Source organism: Penicillium manginii (assembly GCF_028828005.1).
Source record: "Penicillium manginii strain IBT 31320 chromosome Unknown utg000005l:1.0-5665137.0:1.0-5668048.0, whole genome shotgun sequence".
Lineage (NCBI taxonomy): Eukaryota > Fungi > Ascomycota > Eurotiomycetes > Eurotiales > Aspergillaceae > Penicillium > Penicillium manginii.
In genome coordinates this window covers 3,006,802-3,021,851 of record NW_026643106.1, presented here as the reverse complement: position 1 = coordinate 3,021,851, position 15,050 = coordinate 3,006,802, and the positions used below count along the sequence as shown (strand labels likewise).

Here is a 15,050-nt window from a genome sequence, read left to right as displayed (position 1 = left end):
ATCTTGTGAACTATACAAGTTAAGGTGAAGGTTAATGGATGAGATGAATGAAATGGATGAGACGAGATGAGATAGTAATATGCATTATGTCTTCAGATGAATCTGAAAATGGACGTATCAGTTTGTTCCCGAAATATGGTGAAATATGCCGGCAATCTCTTCATTTCCTCTCAACTCTGACGAAAAGCAGATCAGTATCAGTCGTCGTCTTCATCTGCAAAAATCCCCAGCGCGGAGCCCGACTTCTTTGCCGCAACTCCTTCGTCAATGGCCAGTTGTCTCGCTGCTCCAACACCAGCAATCATGCCTAGTAAATAAAGATGTTAGCTTTCCCTTCTCACAAAAAGAAAAGACCCTTCCCCTTCGTCCACATACCAGAGCTCAAAGCAACAGCAATTGTCTTGTGCATCGTCGAAGTATCCCCAGCCACAAAGCAGCCTCGAACATTCGTCTCTCCATGCGCACGAGTGGTCATCACATATCCGTCCTTTGGCATAGTCTCAATCCCGAGCTCCGAGATGAGATTCTGCGCCCGATTCCGCGTAGGAGGCGTGTACAACAGAAACCCCAGATAGCTGACACCGTGACGGAACTGGATCACAATAGAGTCATCCTTGCGCTCAAAATGGTGGATTTTGCGAGAATCGATTCTGCAGCCGCGCGACAGGGCCATGTTGAGGTTACACTGGAATCGGTACTCGGCAGGATCTTCGCCGTTGGTGTAGATTGTCAGCTTATTGTGCGAGACGACGTAGGCCATGAGCGTGGGCACAATGTCGTCGAGAGAGGACAGGCCCAGGATACCTGCTGGCTTATCTCGCTTTTCAAAGCCGTTGCTGAAGAGTCCGTGAATGCTATGCATGGATAAAATGTCAGATGAAAGCTCAGAAGAAAGGATGAAAGAAATAAAGAATGAGTAGGTAAAAGGGTAGAAAGACGTACATGGTATCTCCCCAGAGATCCTCAAAGCCGGGGATATCGGGGAGAATATCCACTGACCCGCTAGCAAGGATCAACTTCTTCCCTCTGTAGGGAATTCCGTCATCATCATGAACCATGAAATCGTGTTGGGCGTGTCCGGTATGAACAGTCCACGCGTGGACGATGGTTGTTTCGAAGAACGTGACGGTTTCGAATAAACTGAGCTCCCGTCTTGCCAGGGCTCTGAATCTCTCAGGGTCTTGTCCGTCGTGACCGACAACATTGTGAATCTCCTCACTTGAAATATTGCGGTATTCGTGTGAGTCGAAAACTGCGACGCGTCGACAAGCTCTTGCGAGTGATGTTGCAGCTGAGAGGCCAGCAGGACCTCCGCCGATGATGAGTACGTCATAAATGTCTTGAAGGACACTAATAACGGGCGACATGAGGGTTTGATCCGCGAGAATTCACGGAAACAGGAATGGTTGATACAAAGACAAGCGGAAGAAGAAGAAGAAGAAGAAGAAGAAGGGGGAGGGATAAGTTTGGTCACTGAGGAAGTGAACTGGCGCCTGGAAGACATCTGATGGCCGGCATCGGCATTAATCTGAACTGCTGTTGGGCTTGCGGAAAGTCCTACTATGGGAGATAGTTTCCTCTTGATTGTCTATATTGACATATCACCGAAAGTTGTTAAGAACTTGAAGACTTTCGTGAACTGGTAAACACACGCAAAGGTGTTTAGCCCCAGGCTATTGTTGTTGATGCTGAAAGAAATTAAAAACATACCAAACAAAACTAAACTTAGCTGATAAGGGGGTGAAGGTTGTGCGAGTTTTGCATTTTCATTTAGCTGCTAAGTGATTTGCATTGATATCTTGAATTATTGTATACATATTCACATTTCTCTTTCCCCTTCAGAGCCTTAACTCCAAGTGACAATAGCAAAGATAGCATTGAGTATTTTAGTATTAAAACTGGTAATTGCACGCACTCGTGATCAGAGAGAACCACCGGTGCTTCCTGGTCTGTCGCGTGGTTACCGTACTTGCATCTTGAACACCATCCCTTCTTGACAAGAGGTACCAGGGCTTATGACATGAGGGTCACAGGTAAAACAAAGATGAAGATAATAAGGTCGTAGGCAACCCTTGGTAACGTTTTGGGAAGGGACTGAAGCTTGCGTGATTTGAACCACTACCATGGCGGAAAAAGAATTTGGGGTTGGAAACGTCGTATTTTTGTTGAACCAGTCATGCGTTTCCGGACTAGTTTCCCATCTAGACGACTGACCCGGTCACCTAGCCCTGCATGTTTATTGTATTTGCCATCTGTTAGGACCATCTGTGAAGATACATATCTAGTGGATGCCATCCACAATAGTAACAGCCTTGGTTCGTTACAAATAGTAAAAATGATTGTATACGCTTGGACCGTTGTACGGAATGATAATTAACAAAATCCATAGAAAATATCAAGTCAATCATTTATGGGGTCATATTTGTTCAAATTACATAGGGGAAAAAAGTAGTGGCTAGCAGGGAGGGTTGCGGTTTATACTACTAGTACGTGCAGCAATCCCGCCAACGCCCTCGGGCAGTTGCAACAACATCAGATCTTGGTCATTGTCTCGTTACTCATTATCGCAAAGAAAAATGCATATTGTGGGTCATGATAATCATAGAAGGGGGCCAGCTTCCCCACTGCCATCGAAGGCTTCAAACTCCGTGAGATGACTTTGTTGGTGATCGCCATGGGGATGTCGGTACATTGCACTAGGTTGAAATTGGTGCCAGCAACTGCTTCAATTAGTACTCATCCCGAGACCGAAGAAGGGAAGTAGAGAATAGGGAACATACCTTGGAGCTTGAAGTACGTATCTGGCCATCGCCTCTCGGAATCGACCCTTGTACTCCTTGGGACTCGTAACGGTAGGGCGATTGCGACTGCTACCAGCAAAGCCGCGATCTTTAATCCAAGACTCGAGTTTCTTATCCCAGGTGTAGGTACGGATACAGTCAATAATCCCCACCACCAGCTCGCTGCGCTTGTCGTCAATCGCGATCATGAGCGAATAGTCCATGACGTCTTGTCGACCAAGAAAAAGTGTGTCGTTCCATACGCTTTGACCAAGCAGCTTCTTCGAATGCTCTCGTGCAAATAATGGAGTCTCGTAAATGAAATCGACCATGTTCTCGTCGAGCAAGACCTCGTCGCGCTCACCAGTACTTTGTACCTTGCGATTGCGCATCGACCCTTTCAGATCGAAAATCCGATTAGGTACGCGGTCGTAGAACAAGTTCTCCATTAATAACAGGAACCAATTGAATTCTGTTCCTGTAGATGGGTTCTTGATGATGACCTGGTAGAAACCGAACATCTTGGCAATCGCAGACGGCAGCTCATGGAACAACGCCTCAGACATGATTTGGAAGTAGGCAGGGGCGAATTTCAGGAAGGCCTGGGTCTCAATTGGAGACAGAGACTTGAGGATGAATCGATCGTCCAAAGTCTTGAGGAACAGTGATTTAGTCTTGCCACCCTTCGAATCCCACTTGGCGCACCGAGAAAGCGATTCCACAATTCGATCAGCAACACCGCATTTTTTGCGCAGGGCATCGAATTGTTCGGCATAGAACACTTTGCAAAGCATCTTGGCCTGGCCTTCTTGAAACTGGTATTTGAGGTGGGTGCCAGTTGCTCGCAAGAGGGCATGTTCAACTCGAGATTCTTCTAGGGCTTCTGGCCCGCTATCGGGCTCCTCTTGATATTCTTCCTTTTCGTCATAACGCTGCTGGATACTCAGAAGCTTCTCTTTATAGTCGGATGAATCCAATGCAAAAGAAATCAAGGAGCTGGGCTCATCCTCTCGTACGATAATGTCACAGTCTGCAAAAACGTGGTCCATGACCGTGAGAGGATACTCAAGAGCTGTCCATCCGCTGGCAGATCGCTCAGACCAGAAATTTGTTAACATTTTGAGGAGTGTTGTGCGTTCATGCTTTGCAAGATCCTTGTATTCGATGGAATCGTCATCGGGAAGCTTGACCTCGTCATGAGAATCAACAGGGTGGAGCCCTTCTGTCGTGCCTTGATCCTCATCGCTAGCATTGTCCTCAGGCTCACCTTCTGACATGGGCTGAGAATCGGATCGAACAATTCTTCCTGGTCCAAAGGACTCGGTCGGGGACTCTGACAAGGGCTCTGCCGACGGCTGTTGGTCTGCCTGATCCATAAATTCATCGCTTCTCCGGCTAGAGTCATCCATCGAGTGTCTCGGCGCTGATGACATGGACTCTTCTCCGTCAACCGGGGGTTCACGCTCTTCCACGGCCTCTCGGACGTTCCGATAAACCTCCACGATGGGCTTCGAAGATGCTAGCGGGAAAGCGCGAGATTGAGCACCACTAGCCCTCTGTCGCCTCTCGCGCTGTCGTTCCATCTCGAATTCACGGCTTAGTTGCTCAAAATGCTTGGCAAGGGTTGATACATGGGTACTGCCACGTTTCGGTGTTGAGCGTGGAATGAGAGAGTGCCCCGAGGCGAAACGAGTATTCTTGAGCGCGGACAACCCCAAACGATCTGTCAACTTCTTGTCAGATGCTTTGGCAGGCTCGCCTCGTGAGTTGCTAGCATCATTCAAATTCAATGGACTTGTCTTCCCTCCAAAGGATCTGTCTCGAACAAGGTGGGCTGGCTGTGATTGAGTGCGAAGTAAAGGAGGGGAGCGAGCTTTACTAGATCGTCGGAAAGCGCCTTCAGTGAGTCTTGGGATAGCTGAAGGTTTATTAGGCGGCGTGGCGGGTAGATCAGGCGAGGTTTCGTCCTTCCTCGCATCATCTGCCGGAGCGGAGCAATCAATTGCCTCTGGACCGGACAACTCGGTACAATCGTTTCTGGGTTTGGCTTCGATGGACTCTGCCGGTGCATCGGGGCTAGACAGATGCAGATTTGGAGAAGAAGCCGCGCCCGATGGCGACCTTTCAGAGTGACCACTTGGAACAGCTAGGTCGAGATGGCGGACTTCCTCTTGTGAAGCAGGTTCGTCTTGCGGGGAAGCTTGTTTACTGACCTCAGCATCAATGGTCGACATCGTTCCCTCGCTTGGGGTGAGCAATGGAGGTGTATCTACTGCCTGGGAAATATCTCTGTGTTTTTTCCCAGCATGCTCCTCAACCACAGAAACCAAAACATCTTGAGCCTTTTCAGGAGAAAGAGTCATACGGCGCGTGAATCTTGGTTTTTCGTTCTCCGTGGTACTGTCGTCCTCCACATCAGTCGGCGTGTGCAAGGGGTCATCCGTGACCTCTGTTGCATCCTTATCGAGGAAGATCTTCTTGAGTTGTAAAGTCGCCATTCGTTTGATATCTTTCTCCGATGGGAAGAAATTTCGTTCAAAGTCTGCGAAGATGGTGTCCCATTCAACAACCTTTTCCTGAACCGCACGGAATACCTCATTCAAAGGGATGACCTCCCAGTAGCGTGAACTGTTGTATTTGTCTTGCAATTGTCGTACCAAGACAGCGTGATCTTCGTGGGCCTTTTTGATCAAGTCATCTATCTCTTTTTTGCTGGCATCTAACAACTCGGGAACGACGCTCTCGACATTAATTCCCTTCAGACGCGCGACAACTGAAGTCATGTACTTGCTCAGTCGTTGCTCCATACGTGTATAAACCTCATTTCGCAGCTTCAAATCATTGTCCACTTTCCAGGTGACTCGAGGCCGTGGAACAATGATCTCGAGGAGATGAATTTTATCGTACTGAATGCGCACAGCAACATCTTTGAAGCCAAAGTAGCGGAGGTGGTCTCTCTGGAGATCGTGCGGACAAACACCGGCGCGTGCGTGCAAATTTCTTCCCCAGAACGAGAGCTCCAGGTATTTACCGAAAGAATATTTGAAAGTACTTTCCGACATCAAGGTAGTTTGAGTCTCATGTCCGCAGATTTTGCAAACACTCCACATCAGGACTGTGTCTTGTAGTCCTCGGAGTTTGGAGGCATGGGGCTGCAGCATTACACTCAGTTGGGCGTCACCATGAACGTATTGGCGATGATGCTCGAACATGAGCTTCTCACAGCCATTCACACCACAAACATGGTTCGCTGATCCACAGAGCGCCTGCACAAAACGTCCAAGTGTGCAATCTTCTTCATACATGGCGTCATCTCCATGTTCATTGTAGAACTCCAGAGCGAATACATCTGGCCCGACACATGGGACCGATGTTGCCGTGCAAACAAGGCTGTAGAGCACGACAATGTTTTGATGAGAATACGGGTCAAACATGGTCGAATTGCCCGCCACATAGGCTTCCCACTGTCGTTTCTGAGTTTGGTAATGGTAGAAGACTCTGTCGTATTCTGCGTCATGCGCTGCACGCAACACTTCCTTGACCTTCGTCGGTGCATCACGCGGTGATTCATGGACCATTTCAGGTGTAATAAGTATGAATTTCTGTGGCTTTGCTTTCTCATCTGCATTATCCCCTGTGGACTCATTGTTGTCTCGAAGACCTTTCAGATATGCCAATCTTCGTTCCATTTCTCTGGTACGCATCAGCAAGTACGGCGGTTCGAATTTGACGAAAGGAGAAGTAGACAGAATCTTCGTTTCGTAATCCTGGACGAGATCGTCATAGTACGTTGGCATTGGAACATTGTCGGGGACTTCGATCGTCTCAGTAGCGGCCAATTTCTGATTCTCTGGTTCTTCGCGCGATTTGTCGGTTGTTTGTGAAGACTCCAGTCCTGCCAAAGCCGGGTCACTTTCGTTGTTGCCTTCAATATCGGGTTTGGCTTTCTGCTCCGTATGAGGTGCGACATTGACGTTCTCCGTCGGTGAGGCTGGTATCTTTGCAAATTCATCTCGCATCAGACATGTCTCAAGGCGCAGATTATAGACAACATAAACCATGAACTCGGTAATTTGTTTGACTTGGGCTAAAACATTCTCATCGGCACCCCGGAGAACAATTGTGCACCCTAGTTCTTTCGGACAGCCGGAAATGTACATGTATGTTTTCTTCCTGCCCGAGTGAACGTATGTTTTGACATCAAAACTGCTGCAGTCACTACGCAGTTCGGTGGTCAAGAGTTTGTCCATGGAAGTCACAATTCTAGTTTGAGTACATCTTGACACAGCTTCGAGGACGGAAGGTTTCACGTTGTAGGCGGTCGCGATGCGATGTTTCTCAAGAAGAACGAGAGCTAGGCCAGAGACGTTGTTCTGAACGAGTAGTAAGTTTGGCCTCAGTGCTGCAATCCGACTGACAAGGTTTTCCAAGAATTCACGTTCCTGTCGAATGACAGGCTCAAGGCTCATGAAATGTTGCTGCTGGCGAGCATACTCCAGTGGGAATGTGAGAATCAGTATGTTTGGACATGGGATACTTCGGGGCATGCTTTTCAGAGCTAGGTTCTTCGTGAAAACTAGCCCTGAAACATAAGAAGTGTCTCCCGGCCTCCCGCCTGGTATCTTTTTCAATTTGATGTAATGGCGAATATCCATATCATCTCCACGCTGCACATCTGGGTCCACCTCATCAGCTGTCTTGAGTAAAATTGGTACCAGAGCATTCTCCCAACTCTCCTCATTCGGGACGGAGGCCGCAATCAGAAGCTGGCGCAGGAGCTTACGAACGTGCTCCAAGCTAGCCTTGTTCAGTTCCACTGGTGGGGCCCCGACTCCCCTCATCGATGAGCTTCTGGTCATTTTGAAACCAGCTTCTCTTAACTTGACAGGGAATGGAACAGGCGGGGCAAATGTATCCTGTGGAAACATGCTGTCTTTGGAGGCTCGGGGAGACTGGCGTTGGTGGACGCTGCTAGCAACGCTTAAGTTTCGACGGCGTGAGGAACGAGGCAAATTCACCGCTCTAGAGCTGCTAATACTGGCATCATCTGCATCACGAGTGGGTTGGGCGATGCTCGGGATACCGCGCTCTCCAAAGGCCGACCGGCCCTTTTTCATAGCTGCAAGAAGTCCACCAAAGGTGGCCTTTTCGCTATCACCACCACTTTTAGACAGGTTGGCATCTGTTACAGCGGACAAAAGACTGGGCTGTTCGTCACCACTTGATGCGTCATCCGAGAGGTATTGAGCAAGGTCGGGATCGATGATATTGTCTTTATGGAAAGCGGGAAGGCGAGACTCCGTGCTCAGATCATCAATGTGGCGACGCTGGAATGGCGCTCGATCGTCATGGTAAGGCTTGAAGCTCCGAATGTATTGTTGGCGAGAGTGGTGGCGCTTATGACTGATCGAATGGGGCCTAGTTCCCAAGGAGGATCTAAGGGACCTGGAAGATGTCGGCCGTGCCAAAGAACGTTCGGGGTTAATTTCAAGCACTGCCGATCGGCGATTATGTCCCTCGCCTGCACGTCGTGTGGCTGGAATAGCCATAGTTGGGGTTCTGAGCACGTGGTCGATCGATTGTGATATGACAGACGCAGTATCGTCGTCGTCGATAGAGGGACGGGCACTGCCCCAGCTGAGCTCAGAGATCCGGGGGTTCATAAGAACGGGGCTCTGCTCGCTATCTGAAAAATCAGAAGAATCATCTTCGTGGGCATTTATCATTCGTTCACAAGGCTTGCAAACTCGAATGGATCCAGGCTGTCCAAATTGAGTACCGGGGATCAAAAGTGTGCACTTTGAGTCGAAAATCTGGCCGCAAGTACGGCAATGATGTTTCCTGCGAAATGTTGTAAAAGGTTCACCGCAATGAAAACAGTCCTTCGCGTTTTCATCGCGCATCCAAAAGTCTCTGCTCATTAATCTGCTTCGTAGCTGCGATATGACACCATCGGAGCCAGGTGCTGCGGCCCGGCTATCTAGCGGGACTAGTACTCGTGGTACGGCCGTATTAATAGGAGGCAAGGAAGAAACCGTGGTTGCCGACTCTGCTGTGGAAGCTCGAGACATCACATACCCAGGGAGTCTATTCTTGGTGTTGACTGCGGTTGGCTTGGCTTTGTCGCTGGGCATAGTTAAGCCAGGAGCTTCCGATGGCAATTTCTTCCCTGTTTCCTCGCGATGTATATGGCCGACATTCTCAGCGGAAGGGTCTGTACGAAATGATTCACCATCTTGAGGAGTGAGTTTAGAGTGGGCATTTGCGAGCGTGGGTGCGACGATTTCTGGTTCGTCTTGATTGAAAGACATTCGAGAATTTGATCTGACTTCTTGAGCTTGAAAAGCCGTTTCTTTGAGAGGGTCAGATTGTTTTGAACTTCGTGATAAAACAGACTGAGACATGCTCTCTGGAAGCCTCGGGGGATCAGCAGATGCAGATGACTTCCTGGCATGGACTCCCGAGACTTGACTTGCTGGCATGGCCGGTCCACCAGCTTTTACCGAATCGTGGTCTTCATGGATGCTCTCGTGTGTCTTTGTCGATAAAACGGGTGAGTGTGGGTGAATTTGGCTTAGCACTGAAGAAGATTGGCTCAAGGACAGATCGACGGGGCCGTCTCTACTTCCAACGCTTGCTGACTCGGCATTTTTAAGACCATGCGAAGGAACATTAACAGAGCTACTTCGAGAGCGGCGGTCCGATCCTACAGCATTTGCATGGAGCTGTATGATGGTGGGATCAACTGCAGTGGAGCCGTTGCCGGACTTGGTCAAAGGCGCAACATTGCCTTTGATACCCGGCGACGGGGGAATAGATGCCTTAGAAGATATGCTGGCGCTCTTGGAAGATATCTTGGAGTTCTTGCCATTATTGGTGGGTGGGGTAGACTCTTGGCCATGCTGGAAATTAGTTATAACCGGGGAATGAAGTCTAGAGCCTTGAGACGAGGCAGGATGCGACGATGCGTGATCTGCATGGTGAGCTGCGAGATCCGAAACCGACTTTGTCATCGAGCGTTCTGGGGCCGGGCTTTTCACTAGGGGGGCTCTCTACCGCATTTTTGTCCGTCGGCCTTGTCCCACCACTAACGATATCTCTCATACCACCAACAGATGTTCTGAACCGAGTATAGAGCCCACTCAATCCTCCCTGTAGTTCCTCTGACAGGCCTTTGTCATCTTGTGCTGATACCGGGGTCGGAGGACTGGTGAAGTCGTTGAAATGTGTCAGTGAGTCGGACTGACACGCAGCGTTGTGGATCTGGTCTAAAGCTGCATCTTTATTTTCTCGTTCGGTCCGTGTAGTCGCCAGTGAGGCTTTGGACCCGCGTCGGCCGAGTCTAAGAAGCCCAGACGACGCGGAGGGGCTTGGCGATCGAGGCGATTTATGCTCCATGGGTGCGCTATTGCGGTCAGCCCCAAAGTTCGTAGATCATGATTCCGAAAAGGCGAAGAGTAAGGCGGGTGGGGGTATAGGCGGTGATTTAGAAATCAGACTCGAGAGTATAGCCTTGCCCTGGGAGTATGTCATCCAGGTCTAGCCAGTGCGGGGTCTCCGAGACAGAGGTGAGTCAAATAGCGAAGTGTGGTAATGAAGTGAAGCTTCCCACGTTCTCCGCACTCGCACAGCTTCCCGCAGCCCCATGACGTTTGGCGGTGAGTACCCTACTGAGGCTGGCGCGTCGCGTCTTCTTATCGGTTATCGGTGGATTTTGCGATCAGTCCATTTCCCCGGTTTGGCATCACGCATTTCTTGCGAATGTCCTGCTCCTGCTCCTGATCCTTTCTGGTCAGATATGACCTGGGCTGCGCTCCATCTGGTTGAATACAGATTTTGGAGCGCATGATGGCTTCCAACGACCTCATACTCCCTTGGATCGCAACCTTCGTCGAGCGCTGTCTGGGTTTCTATATTGACCAGACCTCGGACAGTGGGATTGAGGTGGAGGACAACGGGGCTTGTCTAAGCTTTCGCGTCAATCAGTCTTCATGTCTGGCTCTCATTTCAGAGGTAACCCACTCCTTAGCCCTCCTCTACCTTTAGCATGCTGACGGGTTGTGAACTACTAGTGGGGCATAGGACCTGCCGGCGACGGCACCGTGTTGATAGATGCGAATAACCAAATCCAGGGAACCATATCGAATGAATCCTTGATAGGATCCAACCCTATCTCTTCAGCCTCCAAATCCCCCAAAAAACGCTGCATCGAGCTTCTAGACTTCACGCTAGTCGTCACATACTCAGATCCCTCCCCTGACGTTTGCTTATGTGTCAACCGCTATCGCATTGACTGGCAGGGAAAAGAACACAGCTTTACACCCAAGAAGAAGCTGAAAAAGAATAACACAATCAAAAAATTATTGGATAAAGTTCTCCAAAGGGTCCGAGACTCTCGCAAAACACGTCAACTTGCTGCAGTTGATACTCCATCAGCCAAGCCCATGCGGTCTGAAATCGAAGCAAGAATTCCCCAGGGCAGCCCGGTGAATGATAATGGATCGCAGTTTTTTTCCCAAGTACCTGTCAGCCAGCATGGCAATTTGGAAGGCAACCATAAAGCCAGATCCCTCTTGGAAACCGGGGCCTCACTACTCCGTCATCTGAACCCTTTTTCAGCTACTTCAGTCACTGGACTATCATCGCCAAATCAACCACCAGATTTTGGGAAAGGATTGACCACGGCTGGGGAGATAACGCAGGGAATATTCGATCATACGACCTTGGAGAGCACCCGCCGAGCTTCAATTGAGTCACAGACTGGAAATGAGACTATCCGTGATATCACTCGTATCAGCCCTCCAAACCTGAACTCTGAAGAATTGAAAACTTCCCCCACAAGGAAACAACGTGAGGATATATCTTCGGAGAAACCCCACAACCCCGCAAAACTTGTATCGGAAAGTAATGCCGCTATTGAAATTGAGAATCACACACCCAATAGATCTTCCCCACGGAAGCGTCGGCGTGGAAGTCCCAGTAATGTGCCAGTGTCCGATCTCGACGAAAACGCGGTCGAACAGTCGATCGCAGACCATCCATCTCCGAAAAGGCAGAAGACACATACTGCCCATGACGATTTTACTGAACTATCCCGTGCTGGGCTCTCAACGGTCAACGCTACAGAGGCTATTAATCAGAGAGATGAGCATCTCAATACTCCTATTAGTCTCTCCTCTGTCGCCAAACCAAGCCGGGTCAATCCATGGAAGTGGCAGGGCGATATTCCGCGACATGAGATCAGTATTCCAAATGACCAAAAGGAACTACTTGAGAGCCACAGCAAAATACGCTGGATTCCATCTGAAATTGGCAAAGCTTCTCCGCCAGGACATGTACCACCTTCGCTTCTAGAGCGGTGGAATAGCATTGTCGAGCGAAGACACCAGTCAGCTGGAGAGGACAACTCAAGCCCAGCGCGGCCGGTGACTCCTCGCGACGACTCTTCCTCGTCAACCGAATCGGAGGTTGGAGAGAGTGACTGGTCTGTGACCCCATCCCCGAGCGGGCGGGCACTTCGACGCCTACCTGCAGACAGCAGTCCTTTAAAGGGAAGAAGCCCAGACCTTGGGAGGCGACAGCCGCCTTTGGGCGAAGTAGAAATCGAATCGAATCAAGTCGAATTCAACCAGTGTTCCAATACAGCCAAACGTACTGGCAAGCCACAGGCTCTCGAAATCGATGCCTCTCAAGCCTCTCGTGAGAGATCAGGATCCGGCGCTTCTACTCAAATTGGGAAAGATGATAGCGGTAAGGTGGCTGGCCTTTCTTCGACCCAGGATGCTCGCGGTGAGATTGGCGATGAGAACGAAATGGGCCCGCCGAGGGTATCTGGTAAGGTGTCAGAAGCGTCAAACCCGGCCCAACATTCTACTTCAGAAGAGGCAAGGTCGCCTCCAGCTGTTGTAAATGGCCCAGAAGCTTCTGTCGAACACCTCGATGCCCATGATTCAGGCGACGAGAGTGACGATTCAATGATGGACACTTCGCTCCTTACAGCATTAGGCGGAAGCTTTCCAGAACCTTCGCAAGATACACAGCAGGAGCATGACCCTACAAGCTCAGGTCATTCACTCCCATCAGCAAACGCCGGGCGCGTGCAGGTTTTCGAAACCCCCCGCTGTAAACAACAGCCGGCTGCCTCCTGTTCAGGCAACAAAAGAACCTGGCAACCCCAACGTCACAGACGAAGTATCGTCTTCCAATAAGCAGAACAAAAGTTCCTCGCAATCTCGGGTTCTTAATACCTACCCTGCTCATGGGAGCCACGAACAAACACAGTCTTCAAACGAAGAACCTCATTCCTCTAGTTCTTCTAAGGGGTCTGTCCAGGTCCAAAGGAGCCAACCACAATCAAACAATGAAAGCCAGTTGGCTCATGAGGGCGCCCAAATCCAAACACAATCACAATCAGAAGTTGTGCTTGATTCATCAGAACCGGCCCAGCGTCATCAGAATATTCCCCAGTCCGAGTCTAAATCTACCCCCGTGTCATCTTCCAATCAAAGTATAGCCTCTCATCACCCAGAGGCATCGCAGCCGATCCAGCCCACTCAAGATTCCATGGCAGGTCTTTCTTCTCTCGGCCCATCCGTGGGCTCACAGATATCCCCCCTCGCGCGGTTCAAGCCAGCAGTGAACGACGACTCCTCTCCATCCAAAGCACCCAAAGAACCATTAACTGGACCCACGGATTCCAGTAAAGCTTCACTCTTGGCCGACAGTGCTGAGCTGATTGTTCGCCGTCTGGGTTATATCAACAATCCGAAGCAATTTCGCGAAGCGCACGAAATCTACGAAAATTTCCGCACCCAATATCACCCACACTACACAGGAGATTTCGCTCATTTTGCGGGGCTTTGCTCGAAATTACGAGCCACCAGGGCCGGGGGCCAGTTTCAACGGTCTTTTCTCTGGGATGATTTTATCATCATGCACCTCACCCAATTCCCACTTTACCTTGAAAAACACCCATCCCAGGAGACTGAGCCATTAGGTTACGAGGAATACTTTTCATTGCACCACACCCATCCTGTCCACAAGAAGCGCTGCTTGACGTTCTCTGCCATCGAGCTCGCTGCATCCCCAGTTGAGATAGCTTCTCAGATGACCAGCGACCACCAGTCTCCCTCAGAACCACCGGCTACCCAGAACGAAAATCCGGGGCAATCTTTCACCGCAAGTCTAGTCAACCAGTTCTCAAACTTCCATGCGCATTCTTTCAACGACACTTCGCCAAGTAGGCTTCCCTCTATGGATATCGGTGCTAGATTTATGGAACAACCCTCGCGTGAGCCGTCTGTTGAAATCAAGTTGGAGCATTCTGCAGAACCATCTGAATGGGTGGACACGCAGACCCTTCCGTTAAGCAGCTACGAGAACGCGGTGGACCACACGTGCGTGAAACACGAACCAGATACCGAACAGCCCCAATCACTAGGTTCGTGTATCGCCAACACGCAAGAGACAAACGATGTCATCATGGAAAACGCTAGGGAAATACCACCTGGTGACGAAGATGAGGATGAGGAAGAAATGGATGACCACGAGGAGGAAGGGCAAGAAGACCACGAAGAGCAGAAATCCGACGACGATAATGACGACGAAGAAGCCGATGACGATCCCCGTCACGAAACAGCCAGCGTCGAACTAGGTGATGAAACATACACTTCAACCCCATCGGCATATACAAACGGGCATGTCGACACCGTAGCCTCCGAAGCGGAGGAAAGCGACGAGGAAAACTGGTTCTTCGCACTCCGGCGTTCACGAATTCCCGTGCCAGCCTGGTCCGACGATCCAGACACACCTTTCAAGCGCTGGGCCGAGGCAGACCAGAATATCCTAAGTGAGCGACGACGACGCGGAGGAGCGAGAATCCTCCTCGATGCGAACGGGGTAGTTCGACGACCTATTCATCGTTGATACGATTTCGTGTGATCAGTAGATCAATATGGGGCGGAAACCGAAGCTTCGCTCCCGTTGCTTCATCGGAGATGGCTTGCGAGCTAATTTAGCGGTGCGGCGCTGGCGTCGATTGTGGGAATTATGAACACCGCATGGTACAAAATTATATTCATCGATTATTTACTTATTGTTCTGGTGGAATATTGGTTATTCTCACTTTGCTTTCTCTGTTATAGTACCATGACCTACCGGTTCCGGACTCTTGTATATTATCAAATGTCACATTTACATTGCCGACCTCACACGAGAGGCATCAAGGAATCCACATGCAAAGACCAAGCCCTAGTTAGTAGCTGTGGACTG

General features: G+C 49.9%; 4 protein-coding genes across 4 annotated transcripts; 2 read left to right on the top strand and 2 right to left on the bottom strand.

Moving 5' to 3' along the window:
• Window positions 1-197: 197 nt before the first annotated feature.
• N7533_007513 (NAD(P)/FAD-dependent oxidoreductase) lies at window positions 198-1,367 on the bottom strand (the record flags this gene model as incomplete). Its single annotated transcript, XM_057104163.1, has 3 exons — window positions 198-307; window positions 376-854; window positions 943-1,367. 3 exons carry the CDS (start codon window positions 1,365-1,367, stop codon window positions 198-200), a joined length of 1,014 nt encoding a protein of 337 aa, XP_056959120.1.
• A 1,232-nt stretch (window positions 1,368-2,599) lies between these two features.
• On the bottom strand, window positions 2,600-10,178 carry N7533_007512 (1-phosphatidylinositol-3-phosphate 5-kinase FAB1; the record flags this gene model as incomplete). The annotated part of the gene is made up of 3 exons (XM_057104162.1): window positions 2,600-2,720; window positions 2,781-9,682; window positions 9,786-10,178. The coding sequence occupies 3 exons, from the start codon at window positions 10,176-10,178 to the stop codon at window positions 2,600-2,602; spliced, it is 7,416 nt and encodes a 2,471-aa protein (XP_056959119.1).
• A 1,046-nt stretch (window positions 10,179-11,224) lies between these two features.
• On the top strand, window positions 11,225-12,988 carry N7533_007511 (uncharacterized protein; the record flags this gene model as incomplete). Its single annotated transcript, XM_057104161.1, has 1 exon — window positions 11,225-12,988. The coding sequence occupies one exon, from the start codon at window positions 11,225-11,227 to the stop codon at window positions 12,986-12,988; it is 1,764 nt and encodes a 587-aa protein (XP_056959118.1).
• Window positions 12,989-13,343: 355 nt separating this feature from the next.
• Window positions 13,344-14,705, top strand: N7533_007510 (uncharacterized protein; the record flags this gene model as incomplete). The annotated part of the gene is made up of 1 exon (XM_057104160.1): window positions 13,344-14,705. The coding sequence occupies one exon, from the start codon at window positions 13,344-13,346 to the stop codon at window positions 14,703-14,705; it is 1,362 nt and encodes a 453-aa protein (XP_056959117.1).
• Window positions 14,706-15,050: the final 345 nt, after the last annotated feature.